This window comes from Dasypus novemcinctus, chromosome 26 (genome assembly GCF_030445035.2).
Source record: "Dasypus novemcinctus isolate mDasNov1 chromosome 26, mDasNov1.1.hap2, whole genome shotgun sequence".
Classification (NCBI taxonomy): Eukaryota; Metazoa; Chordata; class Mammalia; order Cingulata; family Dasypodidae; genus Dasypus; species Dasypus novemcinctus.
The window spans coordinates 15,667,971-15,686,935 of NC_080698.1; the positions used below are offsets into that span (position 1 = coordinate 15,667,971).

At 38.1% G+C, this 18,965-nt stretch overlaps 1 protein-coding gene across 2 annotated transcripts in view; it reads left to right on the forward strand.

The window, feature by feature from the left end:
- The window catches only part of CACNA2D3 (calcium voltage-gated channel auxiliary subunit alpha2delta 3), a 933,078-nt gene extending 923,336 nt beyond the window's left edge, over nt 1–9,742 (forward strand). For both annotated transcript variants that reach the window (XM_058288134.2, XM_058288135.2), the window contains 3 exons: nt 7,469–7,581; nt 7,775–7,857; nt 9,552–9,742. In XM_058288134.2, the coding sequence (XP_058144117.1) occupies nt 7,469–7,581; nt 7,775–7,857; nt 9,552–9,644 (289 nt within the window). In that variant the 3' untranslated portion in view covers nt 9,645–9,742. The remainder of the gene's footprint in view (nt 1–7,468; nt 7,582–7,774; nt 7,858–9,551) is intronic.
- Nucleotides 9,743–18,965: the final 9,223 nt, after the last annotated feature.

Consider the following 18,965-nt stretch of genomic DNA (forward strand, 5'->3'; position numbering starts at 1 on the left):
GGGTGCACTCCTTGCGCATGGGGCTCCCCTACACGGGGGACACCCCTGCGTGGCAGGGCACTCCTTGCATGCATCAGCACTGCGCATGGGCCAGCTCCACACAGGTCAAGGAGGCCCGGGGTTTGAACCGCGGACCTCCCATGTGGTAGACGGATGCCCTAACCACTGGGCCAAGTCCATTTCCCTATTTTTGGTTATTTTGTGATGTGTCTGATGGATCCTTTTCTCACTTTAGTTTATATATATATATATTATTTTAAAAATATTTTTATTGAAGTATGTCATTAAGTGTATAGTAAAAGTTGTGAACTTACAAAATAAACATGCATAACATCATACAGGGGTCTCATATATCACCCCTCCACCAACACCTTGCATTGTTGTGAAACATTTATTACAAACTATGTAAGAGCTTCATCAAAATATTACTACTAACTATATAGTACATAGCTTACATTTGGTGTATTTTTCCCCTGATCTATCCTATATATTTTTTACTTTTTTTTCCCTTATTTTATTTGCCTTTTTTTAAAAAGATACATAGATCACAAAAAATGTTAGATTAAAAAATATAAGAGGGTCCCATATATCCCACACCCCACATCCCACCCCACTTCTCCCACATCAACAACCTCTTTCATCATTGTGGCACATTCATAGCATTTGATAAATACCTTTTGAAACACTGCTGCACCGCATGGATAATAGTTTACAGTGTAGTTTACACTCTCCCCCAGTACATTCAGTGGGTTATGGCAGGATATATAATGTCCTGCATCTGTCCCTGCAATATCATTTAGGACAACTCCAAGTCCCAAAAATGCCCCCACATCACATCTCTTCTTCCTTCTCCCTGCCCTCAGCAACTACCACGGCCACTTTCTCCACATCAATCTACAATTTCTTCCATTGCTAGTCAAAATAGTTCTATAGTAGAATACCAGTAAGTCCACTCTAATCCATATTTTATTCCTCCATCCTGTGGACCCTGAGATAGTGATGTCCACTCCACCTCTAAATTGAGAGGGCTTAGTTCCCACATGGTTGATGGATATGATTCTCCTGCTTGGAGTTATAGGTACTCTTGGTTCCCTGGTGTGGTGGTTGACCATCTTCACCTCCCCATTAGCTGACCTGAGTAAGTCCAATGAACCAGAGAGTAGGAGCTGCTATTCTGTTGAGGCTCAGGGCCAGCTGGCACATGGTCATTCCAGGGGTTCAAGTCTCCTGGGTGTACATCAACTCCAGCACCTACCACAAGTTCAGTAAAAGTGACAGAAGAGGCATGTGTAGAAAGGTCACATCTGAGTCCAACTCCATCACACTCAGGAACACAAATTCCAAAGTAGGGCCCATTGACAAGGCATTGAACTCCAGAGCTATCTGCCATGACTGTAGACCCTGTGTGTCTCCATAGCCTTCAGGAACACCAGTACCTGGGTTGTATCTACTTTGGCTGTCTCTGGGATCCTGCTGAGATGAGTAAGCATGACTCCTCTGATGACCTCCCAACTCATTTTGAAGTCTCTTAGCCATATAAACTCATTTGTCTTTACCATTTCCCCCTTTTATTCAAGGTCTTTTTCTAGTTGCATCACCAGCTACTGATTGGTAGTAATCCCATGGTGCCAGGGAGGCTCATCCCCAGGAGTCATGTTCCATGCTGGGGGGAATACCCTATGTATTTTTAAATACTTTATTTATGGTTACCCTACATATATAAGTTGCCAATTTTAAAACATTCAACTTAGTTTCAATAGCATATACTTTCTCTGATCCCATATCCCTGTTTCCCCTCTTTATGTTGCTTTTGTCCCACACTACCTTTTTATATTTTGTGTGTCCATTTTCAGGAAATATGCTCTTTTTTGTTCAATTGCATTCTGACTCTTACAGGAATTAAAAGTACAAGTTGTACATTGAGGATAGAGTACTACTGGGGTTTTCATTGACCATTTTAGTTAGCTTGCTTAAGATCTTCATTTCTTCACAATTTTGCTGCTTTCCAAATTGTCTGTTTTGCGTTTGACATTCTGCTTAGAATGTGTCTTAGAGTAGATATATTAGGATTTATGCTGTTTGGAGTATGTTGTGCTTCTTGGACATATATGTCTTTCATAAGAATTGGAAATTTTCAGCCATTATTTCCTAAAATATTCTTTCTGCTTCTTTTCTCATCTCCTTCTGTGACACCCATGACATGTTTGCATGCTTCATGAGATACTGCTTAATTTTCTTTATCTGTTCTTCTGACTGGATGATTTTGATTGTCCTGTCTTCTAATTTGCTAATTCTTCTGCCTATTCAAATCTGCTGCTGTATGCCTCTAGTGTATTTTAAATCTCTTCTGTTGTGGCTTTCATCCCCATAATTTGTTATTTTTCTTTATGCTCACATGTTGTCTTCCAAGTATCCTTTATGTCTAGATCTATATTTTCCTTCATCTCCTTGAATTGATTTAGGAGATTTGTTTGAAAATCTTTTATTAGTTCCAAATTCTGTGTTTCTTCTGAAGGTTTAATTTTTTTCCTTGACTAATCCATATCTTTCTGTTTCTCAGTATGGTTTGTAATTTTTTGCTGATGTCTGATTATTTTTTAAAAATCAATTTTATTGATGCATATTCCATCCAAAGGTTACAATCAGTGGTATTCAGTAGAATCTTATAGTTGTGCATTCATCACTTAAACCATTTTTAGAGCATTTTCATTATTCCAATAATAATAAATGAAAAACAAAAAAAAATCTCATCACCTCTCAATCTCTCTCTGCTTCTCCTGCCACACATAGATGCTATTCTGTTTCTTTCTGTCCAGTATATTTGTATTTAATTTTGTAAAAACAACCTTATATATGCAATATCACCCATATTCATATTTTGCATGAGGTTTCACTATATTATATAGTCCAAAGTTACATTTTTTAGCTTTCCTTCTAGTAATACATGACCTTAGACTTTCCCTTTCAACCACTGTCATACAATAGCACTGCTAGTCACAAACACTATGATGTACTTTCTCCATTTCAATTCATTTCTAAAGATTTACGGCCTTTTTACCAATTCTCCACAAATTAACCCTCAGCTTTCCATTCTCTCCTCTCATTCTATTTTCTGGTGGCCTCTGTTCTAATTATTAACTCCATGAGTTTACATAAAGTATTTAGTTCATAATATCACAATCATAGGTATTTGTCCTTTTCTGTCTGGCTTCATCACTCAACATAATGGATAAACAAATTGTGGTGTATACACACAATGAAATATTATGCAGTGGTAAGAAGAAATAAAGACATGAAGCATATAACAACATGGATAAACCTGGAGGACATTATGTTGAGTGAAGCATCTGATTATTTTGATGAGTTAACTCTGAAGATCTATTTCTCCCTATTGTCCAATGTTTATTGTTCTTTGGTTTTGCATTGTTAAGACTCCTCTTTAACACTTGGTTCAACTTAGTCTGGACCTTTACAGTAGCCTGTGTTAAAATATTCAGATTTTCTCAGCTCTTCATCTGCTTCTTGCCCTGGATATGTGGTACAATTTTTAAGATTGCACTTTTTGTGCAGTTGTTTCCACCTCCAGGAGAAAGCTTCCTTTCCTCTGTTCCTTCTCCAGAAATCTTATTTGTTCTGTTTTTGTGCAGAATTTTCTCCCCAGGTCCTCTGGTTTGTTTAAATTCTCCCCTTCTTTCAGTGCGCCCTCTTCCTTAGACTTTTCAGTTCAGGGACCCATCCTGCCTTACAGCAGCTCAGTTTCCACACACATACCCTTTTTTTTCCTGTGAGACTTTTCTGCCCCAGGGACCCAGATGGGGTTAATCCAGAAAAGTGTGTTTTGCATTTAGATGGTCTAGCTAACAGAGACTAGATATTCCACTTTTTCTTCAATCTATTGCTTGTGGAGTCCCTCTCTGGTCTCTATCATCCTCCAGAATTTATGCAAGTGGGATTTGTCCTTTTTATAGTTGATTCTGAGGGAAGACTTTTCCAGGGGATGTCTTACATCACCATGTTGATAACATCATTCCCTTTTGAGTTTTAATGTTATTTTTTTTACTTCTTTCTTGATCAGAAGTACCAAAAGTTGATGTACATTATTGCTCTTTTGAACCATGCCTTGGGGTCTGTTGGTTATCTTTATATTTTTATTTCCATTTCATTCTCCCATTTTTATCTTTATAAATTCTTTCTCTCATGGATTCAACAAATGTAGAGAATCTGCTCTAGGTACTGCTCTAAGATAGTGGAAATAACTATGTCCAGAACAGATGCAGTTCTGTTCCCATGGAAATTACAGTCCATTGTAAGCATGAAAGAATGGGCAGATAGTGAGCAAGTAAAGAGAAAGAAAGAAGCAAGTAATATTGAGAAGATAAGTGGTAAAGTCATTAGGGGCCATAACAAGAACTGATTCAGTGGAGCGATAAGAACTATAGCTTTAATGGAGAAGCTTCTTGAAAGTAAAGGCATGAGGAAGTAGAGAGACATTCTGGATAATTCTTTTTAGGAGTTGTACCATACAGCAGAAGAGAGAAACAGGGCAATAGCTATGGGGCAGGTCAAGGGAGAGTTTTGTTTTTCTTATCAGTGATAGTATATGATATTATTTTTATAAAGTGAAGGTAGTGGCTAGTAGATGAGGGAAAAGGTGCAATTATCACCCCTTGTCTCTTCTGTCTGTCATGTCCTTGCAGAGGCCTGGGAGATAGTCAATTATATGTACCAGAGGGAAGGTCATCAAGTGTAGGGCACACGTGCAAGTTTATGCTCCTGTTTTCCCAGCTTCTTGATTTGAAAACTTAGTTTATTTCTTTGTAAGCTTTGTTTTATGTAAGTTTTTGGCTTTTAAAATCATTTATTTACTTTAAATAAGGTTTAGATTATGTAAATGTTGCATAAAAAATACAGGGGCTTCTCCATATACCTCCCTCCCACACTTTCCCATATTAACAGCATCCTTCATTAGTGTGGTATATTTGCTACAATTAATAAACACATGCTAAAGCATGATGCACATATTTTTGTCCATGATGGTCTCAGATTCTCAAGGACAGTATTTTCAATTTTTATTTGTCCTTGTTCTAATTGTATTCTACTCTACTGTAGTAGAAAAAGATATAAGATAGACAATTAGGAAATAGAAAAAACATTTGATTTTTCTGTTCTGTGGAATGTGCTATGGTTTTTTGAACTTGAAAATAATTTATATTCTATGTTGTTTTGATAGGAAGAATTTTTCCTCCATATTTTAATTGCTCCTGCTTTCATCAATTCCTTTTGGTATTTCTATCAGTCTATACTAAAGTACATAAAAGTTCATGTCGTAGCTTCTTAGTGGATTATGTTTTTCAGTATGAATTATTTTTCATTTTATTTTAATGATTTTCAATTTTGAATCTTTTAGTAATAATATGACTAAGCCTATTCTTCTCTCTTGTTGTTAGAGATGTCAATTGCAAACAGCATAATGCTGGTATTTTTGTAAGCCCAATTTAAGAGTCTCTGACTTTTAATATGTGAATCTAACCACTTTACATTTATTAATTTGTGTTTTGTAAAAACTTACCATGTTATCATGGATTGATTGGGTTTTCATTTACTGTTTTTTCCAGTAATATTCCTTAAATTTTAAAATATTTTTTTCAATGCCTATAGGATCTTAAAACTTTTCCTCTGGATTCTTACATACCATTTATTTACGTTTTCCCAATTTCCTCAAAACTTTGAACATGTTCTATTTTCATTTCTTTATCTTTAATACTCTCACTTAAAAGTTGGTGGTGTTCTGTTTCTAGAGAAGTTTTTTTTTTTTTTTCCCTAAAGATGTATTTTTATTTATTTAATTCCCCTCCCCTCCCCCGGTTGTCTGTTTTCTGTCTTTTTGCTGCGTCTTGTTTCTTTGTCCACTTCTGTTGTCATCAGCGGCACGGGAAGTGTGGGCAGCGCCATTCCTCGGCAGGCTGTTCCCTCCTTCGCACTGGGCGGCTCTCCTTATGGGTGCACTCCTTGCGCGTGGGGCTCCCCTACGCGGGGGACACCCCTGTGCAGCAGGGCACTCCTTGCGCGCATCAGCACTGCGCACGGGCCAGCTCCACACAGGTCAAGGAGGCCCTGGGCTTGAACCGCGGACCTCCCATGTGGTAGACGGACGCCCTAACCACTGGGCCAAAGTCCGTTTCCCTCTAGAGAAGTTTTGATACTTGGTCTGTATCTTCAGTTTTCCAAAACTTCCATTCATGCTTGGATGGTTCTTTCAATTTCTAGAATAGTTTTTCTTCAGTGTAAAGAAAGTCTCTCCCTTTTGATCTAGAATTTCTTATCATTCATCTCTTTCTCTTTTACTGCTACATCTAGTAGATTGATTTGACTTAATTGTCTTAGCAACCATTTTGTTCTTTAAGCATATTTGTATGCTGGTGGTCATAATCCATTACAAAGAAACCAACTGCTAGAGTAATGCCCTTATGTAGATGAGAAGGGATCTTGTGTGTTAAGGGGGAAGGTAGAGTTATGGAGAAGAGTGGGAAGACCAGAGAGAAGGTGTCTGAGAGTGTATGGATGACAAGTCTACTGGTTTAGACAATGAGGAAACATTTTTGAGCAGTAGCATGCCCCAGTCCCTGTTATGGATAGTAAAACTGAATTAAAATTGTAGGGTGCTAGATGCATGGACATTTGTAAGAAGAAAGCCAGGTGGTTTGTAGCCTCAGAGGCATTCTTGGATAGTTCTTACCAATTTCCACAACATAGGTTGAAAATTTGGGGTTATTTCCCACAAAGCAGGATTCTTATTCATTGCATGATTTTAATAAATCATGGAGATACATGCTACAGAATAGAACACATTTGTTAAGAAGGGTGAATGAAGGTAAAAACTTGAGAAGTTGACCATTTTGTTACCCTAAAGTTTAGTCAAATGAAATAAAGTGAATTTAATGAAATATCATGAAAAATTATGTGACGTGGGTTTCTAGGGTTGGGAATATTTAGCTAATCTGTTGGCTCTTTAAGCATCTGGGAGTTTGGTCTCAAGTTTTTCCTCTAAAAAAGGGGTGTTTTTTATTGTGGTGTTACATGGTCATTTTATTATGTAGGGTAATATAAGAAGGAAGCATCTTCAAGCTTATTTTAGTTAGACAAGCTATACTGAGGCTGTCTAGCATCTCCAACCCTAAAGATTCCATTAGTACCAGTAGAGCTTAAAGTGGAAGGATGGAACCTCCAAAAAATTAGCATTAATTTCATTCAAAAACACTGTACCTCTGTTTGTACATTGTCTAAAAGTGGTACAGGGAAGGGTCGAAGAAGAAAGAAAACTCTACCTAGAACATTAATAACTTCTTAGACCTGGGAAACTGAGGTCAGATTCAGCCGACTTTTTTTTTTTAACACAGCTTGTTATTTGTAAACTTCATGGAAAGAAGCAACTTTTGTAGTAAAGCAATGCTGCCTCTTGTTCCAACAGGTCCTTTGTGATCCAGCAAATCCCAAGTAGCAATTTGTTCATGGTGGTAGTGGACAGCAGCTGCCCCTGTGAGTCCGTGGCCCCCATCACCATGGCACCCATTGAAATCAGGTATATCCTTTTGTGTGAAGGTCCGTGACTACTGATGAAGCTGGTAAGGGGGTATAAACAGTAGGGGAGAACTATTAGAGAGGCATTATATCCTTTCCACTGTTGGAGAGGGAGAAGTTGTTAAGGGAATTTAGTACAAGTTTTGACCTCTCAAATCCAGAGTGAGAAAAAATAGCATCCTTAACTACAGTCAACATAATGAATCCCTTAAGTGTGAACGTTTAAAGGCCCAGAAGATCAGGAGACGCCCAGAATCTTGTCATGGTTTTCATCCTGAGGTAAGTATAAGAACTCTTTCTCTTCTCCCACCATATTCACAATGAAAATCTCATAATGGTCATAGAACTACACATAAAATGTTTATTCATGAGAAACAATCCCTTTCAAGTAAACTAAAAATATTCATGAAGGCTAATGGTATTCTACTTTCACCACCTCAGCATCTTGGTTTACTAATTTTTAATTGTAGTTAAAAGAACTACAAGAAATTCACATGAAGGAAAAATGGTAATAATAATGTCTAATAAATAGGCATAATTTATGAAGAAGGCTCTAAACCCCCTACCATACAAAGTCACAAGTTAAAGGCACTCAAATTGTACCTAAAATGAGGGTCAGAGGATAAATAAGCTTATATGTCAGGTAAACCATAAAAGAATACCTCCTGCAAGGCTAAAGGCAAAAAATCTGAAACCTAGGAAAATAATACAAATTTAAGTATTAACTCCAGGTCCCTCAAAAATTGAGAAGAATATTCTCACCTTTAAACTATGCAAACCCTAGAAAAAATATTAAACAACATTGAAATCATTTGTTCTTAAAGTCCATGTAGTACCAATAAGAACTTGGAATTTATTGAGACTATTTCCTTCTATATGAAAAGGCCAGTTCCACAGCAACTTTATACACATGTATACTTAAAAGACCTTTGATAAAATTAATTGACCATTCCTAATAAAAATGGAAATAGAAACAATAGTCCAAAACACTAAAGTATTTCAATTAAAACCATCAGAAATAAGAAGATATTTTTCTTAGGTAACTGGTTATAAGATACATTAGTAGCTTTTCTGTAAGCTTCTAGAACTGGTGTGATGAGGTCAATGGATCAAAATAGAAATTTTTACATATAACAAAGATTCAATTCATAGGGGAAAATATATATTTAAAGTTTAATGCTAAAAAATAAGTGTCTCATAAATTCTGGGGATTGGAGAGAACTTCCTATCCCAAACCAGAAAGGAATGGAAGAAAACCAGATCTATAGAAAAATGAAAGTCACTAATAAATAGAACTTGAAATAATTACCCTTTTAAAATCGGTAAGTTCAACAATCACATATAAAAATACAGCAAGTACCTGAAAGATACAAGTCCTGATGAGAAGGAAATAGAGGTAATGATAAAATATCTTTGTACAGCAACAAAGACAAAAATACCCTTTAGCTCTTCAATCATACTTCCGGGCCTCTTATCACTGACTGGTAAGGACCCAGTGAAAAAACTAGAAATAAAAAAAAATAGCTGACTAACAGATTTGGAGAAATTTCCAACATTAGTGGATAAAAAGCATGCTACAAAAAGGGATAAATAATTTGATTTCATTTTTGTAAACAGGGTCTTCCTCCCCACGCACACACACATACCAAATAAAGAGAAGGAAGACATGTCCAGTTTCTGGAATGATGAGGCCCCTTAGAAACTGACAGAGAAATTTTGTAGAGATAGGTTGCAATATTTTAAAGGCAAGCAGTCCTTGACCTCTTGAGTATTCTGCATAATAGTTTGCAAAGAGTGATTGCGAATATTTTATGCATCAACAACTAAAATCAGAGATTCTCCTCCCTGATTGGTTGAAGTTTAGACAAATTGCCTTTTCTAGATCCCAAAGCCTGTGGCTATGGAGAGGGAGGAGAATCTTCAGGCCTTGTGGGTCCCATTTCTGTCTAACCCACCCCTGCCTTTCCCCCTAGGAGAATGCGAGGGAGTGTGGGGGTACACCTGGGCTCCAGGCCACGCTGTTCCTTACTCTGCTCCCTCTGCTTTGGATGGTCTTCTCAAGGTGACACTGACTGAGATGTTCTCTTGGCATGCTAAATCATGGATAAACTGTGAACCAAACTATGGTGCGACATAGGAGACATGAATAGAGTCCAACCATCAGCATCTCATATTTTAAACTGTGCGTGATATAAACTCTTAAAGATATGTTGACAAAAAAAGTTATCTTTTTACTTTGCCCATCATGCAAATGTGAGTTTGCCACATGATAATCACCCTTCATAAGAAATGGGCCTGCAAGTAGTAGGCCATATCCCTTCTGCTTGGAACCCATTAAAACCTGTGTACTTTTTAAGTAAAGTATATTAAAATCATAATATCTTCGTTGGGTTTTATTATCACTCAAATATGTGGAGAAAAAGTCACCCACATTCCAGAAACCAGTAAAGTATGTTGTTGTTTTTTTGACAGAGCCTTCATTCTGGAGCAGATGTTAGACAAATATTTAATAATTGTTAAGATGCTCTATTCTGTTATAAAAATATTTATAGAAGTCTACCAAAATGTCATCTACATGGAAAGAATTTCTCACAGAACCCTGAATTTTGTTGAAACGTCAATAGAAATCATAATTTAAATGAGAACACCAGCTCTCATAATATTTCAAGTGTTGAATTATTTGGGGATGGAAACATTCTGAGAAGAATAATTCTCAAGCTTATTGCTTGAGCATTTGGCTGATGGCTTTCCCTATAAAGAAGAAATGACATATAAAATATTTCAAGATATAAAACTACCCAGACCTGTAAGAATTCCTAAAACAAGGGATCCTGAACCAAAGAAAATAAATTTCTCTGGATCATCATTACCAGATACTGTGGAACAATTGCCATGCTTAAAGACAGTGTAGAGAATCACACACACACCATTTATAGGAATAGCAACATTTATGCTTCTTTAAATTCCCATGCCTCCAGTACTGGTAAGCACAAAACACATTTTGATATTGTCCATTTCTGTGCATTCAATGGGCTAAGTTGATGAATGGTTTTATTTGCTGTTGTTATAAAAATTTCCACACAAATCAGTATAAAGTAATTTTGAACAAAAATAACATCACATGACCTACCATACGCCATTATAATTCTAAAGAACACAATAATGGGTCATATGTTATAATGCCTATAGTTTAATACTATGGCAATATATACATGGAAATATATGTAATATATAGACGTGGATATCTATCTAGCTACCTAACTTTACTCCCCAGATCACTGACCATTCTAAGCAGCAGGGCAGAAATGTTTTCATTAAATTGTGATATAATGGTAGCAATTGAGTCACACTATGACTGTTAGCCCCACCAAGCATCACTTCATGGGAATGATTCTTTTTCCTCAACAGCCCCGCTGGCCACTCCATTTCTCCCCTTGGACATCTAATAGATTTGTCCAAAGCAGAACTCTTGATCTCCTCCACCAAACTTTGTCCTTCCTACCAAATGGAGACTCAGTTTCTCAAACCAAAGGCCTGGAGCCACCCTTTCTTGTGCTTCTCCCTCAACCCATCATTCTGCAAGTCCCAGGAGCTCTGCCTTCAAAAACATATCATCATCTCCTCACTGCCGCCTGCTCTTTCAAGCCACCTTTCCCTCCCATTAGATCTTCACTGGTCTCCTCACTTCCACTTTCAGAAATTCACCACACCATGGCCTTTTCTCCACATAAATTGCCACATCAGAGCATCTCCTTTCCCCACTGCAGCTAGAATAGCATCCAGATCCCATCCCCAGTAGTGCACAGGCCATACTGCCCACACTAGTGGTTGTCAAAGTTGTTATGCATTAGAATCACTTGGGGAGCGTTAAAAATACTGATGCCCAGGCTGCACCCCAGACCAGTTAAAGAAGAGTCTCTAGGGGCTAGGCCTAGGCATCACCATTCTTTACAGCTCCCCAAGGGATGGTAATGTGACGCCAAGTCTGAGGACCATGGACCTCCCGGGGCCCTGCAGGCTCCGGCTCTGCCCCTTTCTTGCCCTGCTGCTCGCCACTTACCATGCATGGTGTCCACTGCCCTCCACTGGCCCCTTCCATCCTCTGAAGATGCCAGGCCTGGGCCCTACCCTTCAGGGCTAGTTCTTGACTAGAGACGCCCTGGTAAAGCAACCCCTCTGCCCCAGTCCTACTACTCCCGCTTTAATTTTTTTCTTTATATCAGCATTTGAAATAATTTTATTTCCCATTTCTCCTACTGTATTGTAGCTCCAGGAGGGCAAGGACTTCTCTGATGTCGTTTGTGGCCTTAACTCCAGCTCCTAGGACAGTGCCTATTATCTCATAAAAATAATACCACCACCACCACCAAGCCTGGAAGCTAAATTTACCAAGAGCTGACTTTGGGCCTGGGGCTCTTTGAAATACCACACCCATTTGATAATTCATGTGATCCTCACAACAAACCTACAGAATAAATATGAAAGAGGAAAAATAACTTCCCCATGGCCACACAGCTGGAAAGTAGCAAAGCTGGAATTTGAACCCAGACAGTTTGGCTCCAAAGTCTAGGCGACAGTCAATCAAATAATGAATGAATAAAGGAAGGAAGGATCAATGACCTATACTGCTACATCTCAGCATCTCCCGCCCTCTACCCTTATCATCACCTCCCAAACTGTCCTGCTTTCCTACAGGCTGGCCACCTCTCCTCCCAGCCACTGCTGTTCCTTTCCTCCCCTCCATGCCATTTCCTGCTGCCCATCGGCCCTGCCCTGTCTTCATTCTCCGCTGTCCAGCTTAGATGCTGTGACCCACAATTGCACTCTCATGTCACCTGGGCTGCTAAGCACATCTGGGCACCCCATAAACATGTCAGCCTTTGATCTCAACTGGGCCATCAGCCCAATCCAAAAATGCATTCTTTCCTGAGCCAGCTTCTATTCTCTTCTCCCCAAGAAATATTTTAAACTTTCTTAAGTCTCCTTAACATCTGGGCCATTGTCCCACACACCCTTCCTATTTCAAAGATAGAAGAAAGGTCATCTGAGAGTGGGAAGTCCTGGTATAAATCTTGAGATAGCATTATGTATAGTACTCAGCAGTATAGCCAGATGGAAATATTGTTACGAATGGAGATTGTGTCAACTGATAGAATAAATACTATTACTAAAAATAACAGGTTATGGCAGAGTATAAAATACCAGCATTCTTACAAGTATTATTGTTGTTAGTGTTGAAAATGATGTCATATCTATAGTACAGAATTATCAGAATTATTATTAATAAAATATAGATAGTCCTGGCCACTTTGGAGAATATTGTAAGATGTACTGCAGGAAAAAAAAAAAAAAGCAGTAACAATGCTGCTATTAATATTAGAGAGAATCACACAATTTTTTTTAACTAGCTATTGTAACCTTGCTGTCACTGTTGTAAATAGGATACTGTAAAGTACTAGAAAAGTAGTATTTGAATAAAGTGCTTGGCAACAGAGAAGGAAAAAAAAGAGTATTCTTGTATTTAAATGCTTGTGGGAAAAGGTAGGCTCTTAACAAATCTACTTTACTGCAGCCTACAAGGCCCTACAAAACTGCCCTCCCTGCCCATAACTTCTCATTTTCCCTGCCTGTGGCAGGACTCCAGCAGCTGCCTCAGGGCCTTTGCACTTGCAGTTTCCTCTGCTGGGGTGCTTTCCTAGGATTCCTGCATGCTTCCCTCCCTCCTCCTTGGACAACCTTCCCTGACTTCCCTCTTTGCAACTGCAGTTTCCATACACCCCACCCCAGGCCCTTTCCTGTGTGATTGTCCTTCATATCCACAGCAGTTATTACCATTGGATTTGCCTATTGTTTGTCTCTCCCCAAGAAAACAGAAGCACTGAGAAGCCAGAAATTATGTCTATTGTGGTTTTCACTGATAGACTCCCATCTCCAAGAAGAGTGCCTGGCTCAGAGCGGCCCTCAAGAAACTTTTAAGCTAGTAGTTGTAGTAGAAGTAAGAGCAGTGCTCCAACACAAGGTGTGATGTGTGTACCACTGTGGGATGCAGGCCTGTCATCATTTCGAAAGAGAGTGAGGACTAATAGGATGCTGTGTTACACTTCAGTGCTTAAATTTGAAGAAGGCACTTTCCATGTAGAATTTTAAGCTTGCTTGATACCAATCATAACCAAAGGCATCCTAATAAATAACTTTTGATTAATATGTGCGGTTCGCCACTAATCGTTGAGAAAATAAACTATAATGTGATATAGCTTAAAGAAGCATTATGATGCAATTAGTTACCAAAATTATAAACTCTGACATACAGTATATTTGGTAATAGATTCAGAAGATACCTATAGCTAATCATAGTATAATGTAGCAATATTCTTCTTTAAATATAGAAGGTATTTCATATACATGTATGTATATGCATATACACTTATATAGAACATATTTTATATGTAACAGAAAAAAATTCATAAATAGAATAATAGCAATATTGATTGACGGTAGAATAGCTAAATGCAGCATTGACTAGAAAAGTAATGATATCTTTATCTGTCCTAAAATTAAACACAGGGCATCTCCATGTTCTCTGTTGTCATGAGCAGTATTGAAGGGAATGCAGAATTAAGTCAACATAAGACATCGAAATATGAAATAATGGTACTGGTAACAACTAGTATTTAATGTGTGACGTTGTTTACGATTAGGACGTGTAGGATTATTTAAACTACAAACAGTGCAGCAGCAAAGAGGATCAAATTAAAGCTTTTGTTATAGGAGGCAGGGTAATTTAGTAAAATATTAAAATTACAGGCAGAAGATCACAGTTTTACTACTTGCAATATTGGAGGGAGTAATAATTTGACAGACCCTTGAGGGCCATTTCCAATGCTTGCAATTTGGGAGTTTTGCAAAGATGCCTCTAATCGTCATTTTTACGCTGGACAGTCTGTCATGGGCCTTTCTACAAATATGACTCTCATGTCTAACCAGCTGGCAGGACCTAAAATCCCTGCTGGGGGCTTTGCAAGCATCACTTGCTCTAATCCAGGGCTTCCAAATCCAGGGCAATCCTGCTGTCTCCTCCCCCCAGGGGACATCTGGCACTGTCTGGAGACATTTCTGCTTGTCATGACTTGGGGGAGAGGGAGGTGGCTGGTGGGAGGAGGTCAGGAGTGACAGTAAACATCCTACAGCACACAGAGCTGCCCTGCACAGCAAAGAAGTATCCAGCCCAAGGGTCAGCAGTGCTGCAACGGAGGAACCCTGCTCCGGTCCTTTAACAACTATGAAGGTTCTCGCCTTTACAAATTAATGGATGCAGTGAACTTCTGGATCTTCAGATGGCTTCTGAGTCAAGGATATTCATCCCCAATGCCAGGGATCTCCTACATAAAGTAAGGTATTAACTACAGACTCATTTAAAGTGCAATCCAGCTAAACTATACCTTAAAATATACAATGGTGAGCTCCTTCTTGTCATCCAGACCCAAAAGCCACCATCTTCCCCTGTACACCCAGGAATACTCTGCTGCTTAATTCACAGCAGGAAACTGACGAGGATCTGGCATTTCTCCTGCACTGCTGATCTCCCTTCACTCCGCCCCTCTGACTCATCACTCCATGGGAGAGGGCGTCTTCTCTCTTTTTCTACTGCTCTACTGTATCCCTGGTGTTTGGAGTAGTTGCTCAACTTTATGACACCCAGGAAGTGTTTGCTGAAAGAGTAGATCAACCACCTCCATGCTACCATGTATCAAAGCCCCAATTTACGAGCCACTCTGTGGAGCATTTTATAGTTATCATTTCATGTAAATCTTGTGGCCCTTCCTGTTATTCTCCTTGCATTGATGAGGGAAACAAAGGCTCAACAAATATATTTCCCGAAGGTGCTAAAGCAATAAGACACAAAGCCTCACTCTACACCCTCCGTCCTTCACCATGTACCATTGTTCCACGCTGTGGCAGGCCCCAGTGTCCCCAACGAGGCAGTAAGTCCAGATGGCCATACTTCCCAGGTTATGATACTATATAACATAGCAACATGTGGGCACATTACAGCAATAGGAAGTTACAGTGATTTTTTTTTTGTAAATATGATTAGAGACAGTATATTATTAATACAATGGGAAACCATGGGTACATTTTTACTACATTCCAAAGACAGTATTTTACTGTACTTCACACATTATAGGTAAGGCCAGATGATTTAGACTAAGGCTTAGCAAACTTTTTTTGCAAAGGGCCATATAATAAATAATTTAGTCTGTGGCCATATTGTCTGTATCACAACTACTTGACTGCCATTGTACCAGACAAGCAGCCATAGAAAGTAAGGAAATAAATGGGTGAGACTGTGTTCTGATGAAATTTTAAGGATGCTGAAATTCAAATTTCATCTAATTTCATGTCCACCAAATGTTATTTTTCTTTTGATTTTTATTCACCCATTTAAAAAGTACACCCTATTCTTTTCTCAGGCTGCACAAAAATCAGCTGTGACCCCTATTTGACACACAGGCCATAGTTTGCCAACCTTCTGATTTAGAATATTGAGTCTCTTATAATATAATGAATTAGGAATAGCATTTCAATATTTCAGATATGTATGCTAGAATACTGTCATTGCCGTCAGTATTGGACCTACTATAATAAAACTATGTGCAATTTTTACTTTAGCAGCATTCAAACTACCATCATTTCAAACACTGCAAGTACCATAGTACAATCTAATGCCTTTAGATGTGTGTAAGTACAAATATATAGAACCTAATTCACTATAGTAGTGGTAGCATTACTGCAGCTTGAATTGTAAAGCAGAGGATATAGGCTGACATAAAGCACTTCAGCACAGTATATTATCATTTCTGTTCCCACAATTATATGTAATAAAGCAAAGCATAAAATCACATCATTGCTACCAGCATCGGCTGCCTTAAAGCTGACACTTCCTTCAGTCTATGCTGTACCATGTGGACCTAAATATAAGATTGTGTCACATTACTACTCTATCCACTAGGTTAGGCTGCCAAGAAATCTGTTAGCAAAGATCCTACCATAAATCTTATACCATACACCACCAGGTTATAATTATACTCATGCCATTTGGTTAACAATAAACCAGTAAAGAGAGAAAAATATTTGAGTGACATCTTTTTAATAAGATATTGTCACCTAAGACATGATAGGCCACTACTAATTAGCATCACAAAGAGTACTCAGTTACAGCCATACTGTCCTATGTTCATCAATAATTCCATATTGTACAAATATGCTATTCAGTTTGCTACTATTAATACATAATATCCAACTTGTAGTAGTTAGTGTGGAGTGAGGATGGGGAGATTTCCTGAGTGTTGACTGTGACAAGCACTTCACAATAATTTTCCCATATAACAGCTTATAGTAAGAGTGAGAGCAAGGTATGAGAAGCCCACATTGAAGACGACAAGCCCATGGATCAGAAATTACACCAGCTTGGCCGCATCACACAGGCAGGAATAGACAAAACCAGAATTTGAAGCCAGCTTTGATGGACACCAGAACTTGTGTTCTGTTCACTTTGCCATGTGCCAAGTCTCTGGTTGCCATGTCGCTCTGATTTCACAGCCTGTGCTACCATCAAAACTCAGCGAGCCCCAGTTCTACTCACCATACTGCATCGCATGGCCTTAAGGCTCGTACCAGCATCACTACTGTTTCAATCCATATATTGGTTTAATGGGAAGGGTGGTGATATTGTCAGTTCACAATAGGGTGTACATCAATTCCTGTAGCAATAGCACTATTAAACTCTTTAACAAAAATGCTGCCCTCCCTTGTACATAGTCTAATACACTAATATGCTCGCCAACCTTACTCCTGATTATGAGAAGAAAACAGCTACCACGCTAATGCAGCCTGTGTTTTAGTAACAATGAAAACGCTACCCTGGAGTCCACTGCTCTTTTCCACGGTAGATCCTGTGCCTGTGAACCCAATCTGGGACTCCGGCTTCACGGCGGAATAAAGAGGGTGCTGCATTTCCTCAAAAGCAGGACAATGACTTCCTCGTTTTTCATCACCAACATCAAGCAAATTGCCCAACACGGAGCAGGCACTGGGATGCTCTGCGATGTCAGATGTTGGAAGTGATAACTTTACTATGTGTGTAATTTCAGCACTTTGTGATATCTATAATTTTAGCAAAAATATGAACACAAACATGCTAACACTTAAATACTGAGTATTCACTGAGGAGCAATACCATTTGAATATTTACTGATTTACCATAGTACATTTCAGTTTAGTACAGTAATATAGCAATATTCTGGTTGCCCACACATACTAGGAGAGTCCCAATATTTGTAATTTATAGTTTATATCAGTATTATATACTCTGCTGCTCTATTTACCATCAATCATGTCGTTGCTATTTTCTATAATATAGCAATAATGCACAAATAATGTGCTATGTCAAGATCACTACATTGTTCCACATTATTAGAAGGAATACTATAATGCTCCTCTGTAATGTACTTCCTCTAATACCAGGGTAAGTAGTAATCTATAATATGTTTTCTTTCATTCCTATAACTTAAGAAACAAGGCCACCATAATCAATTACTATTTCCCCATGAAACTGATAAATCATTTCTTTTTGCTCAGTATAACGATATAAATTTTAAATGTATAACAGGCTTTATAGAACAATAAATGTAGTATGATCTCATGTATGTAGAGCAATTAGTTGTGTCAAACTACCTGTTATAAATTCATTATGTTCTACATTTCAAAAAAAATTGCTGCTTCCAAAATGGATCACAGCAATTTTATTAGATGGGGCTATCTTGCAATTATTTAGCATCAATTTGCTAACAGACTATATCATACTAAAATACAATATGCAACTTAACTTGAGGATAATTATACCAATACACTAACTTGCCCATAATTTTAGTATTGTTTTAGTTGTTATTAGTACTGTTTTTAGTTTTAGTGTTGCTATACCACACAGTATGCCGCATTGAACGTATCTGGCACCAACAAAAGGAATATGATTATTATATAAGCTTGTTGAACTCAGACTACATTGGTTTGAGTCACAGCTTCACTACTTATTCCCTGAGTGATTTTGCTCAAAATTCCTGATATTTTTAAACCTCATCTGAATGATGGGAAAAATCATAGAGCCTACCTCACAGCATTGTTCTGATGAGACATTACACCTAAATGCAGCACTGTATTTATTTGTACAGAATGTGGTATATAGCAATAATTCAATAATTATTAGCTATTGTTTATATTTATATATATATTATTTATATTATTATGTTAATACCTCATACTCATTCTGGTAACAATATTATCAGGCTACTTAGAAAAATACTACTATATCATATACTACCATCTTTTTA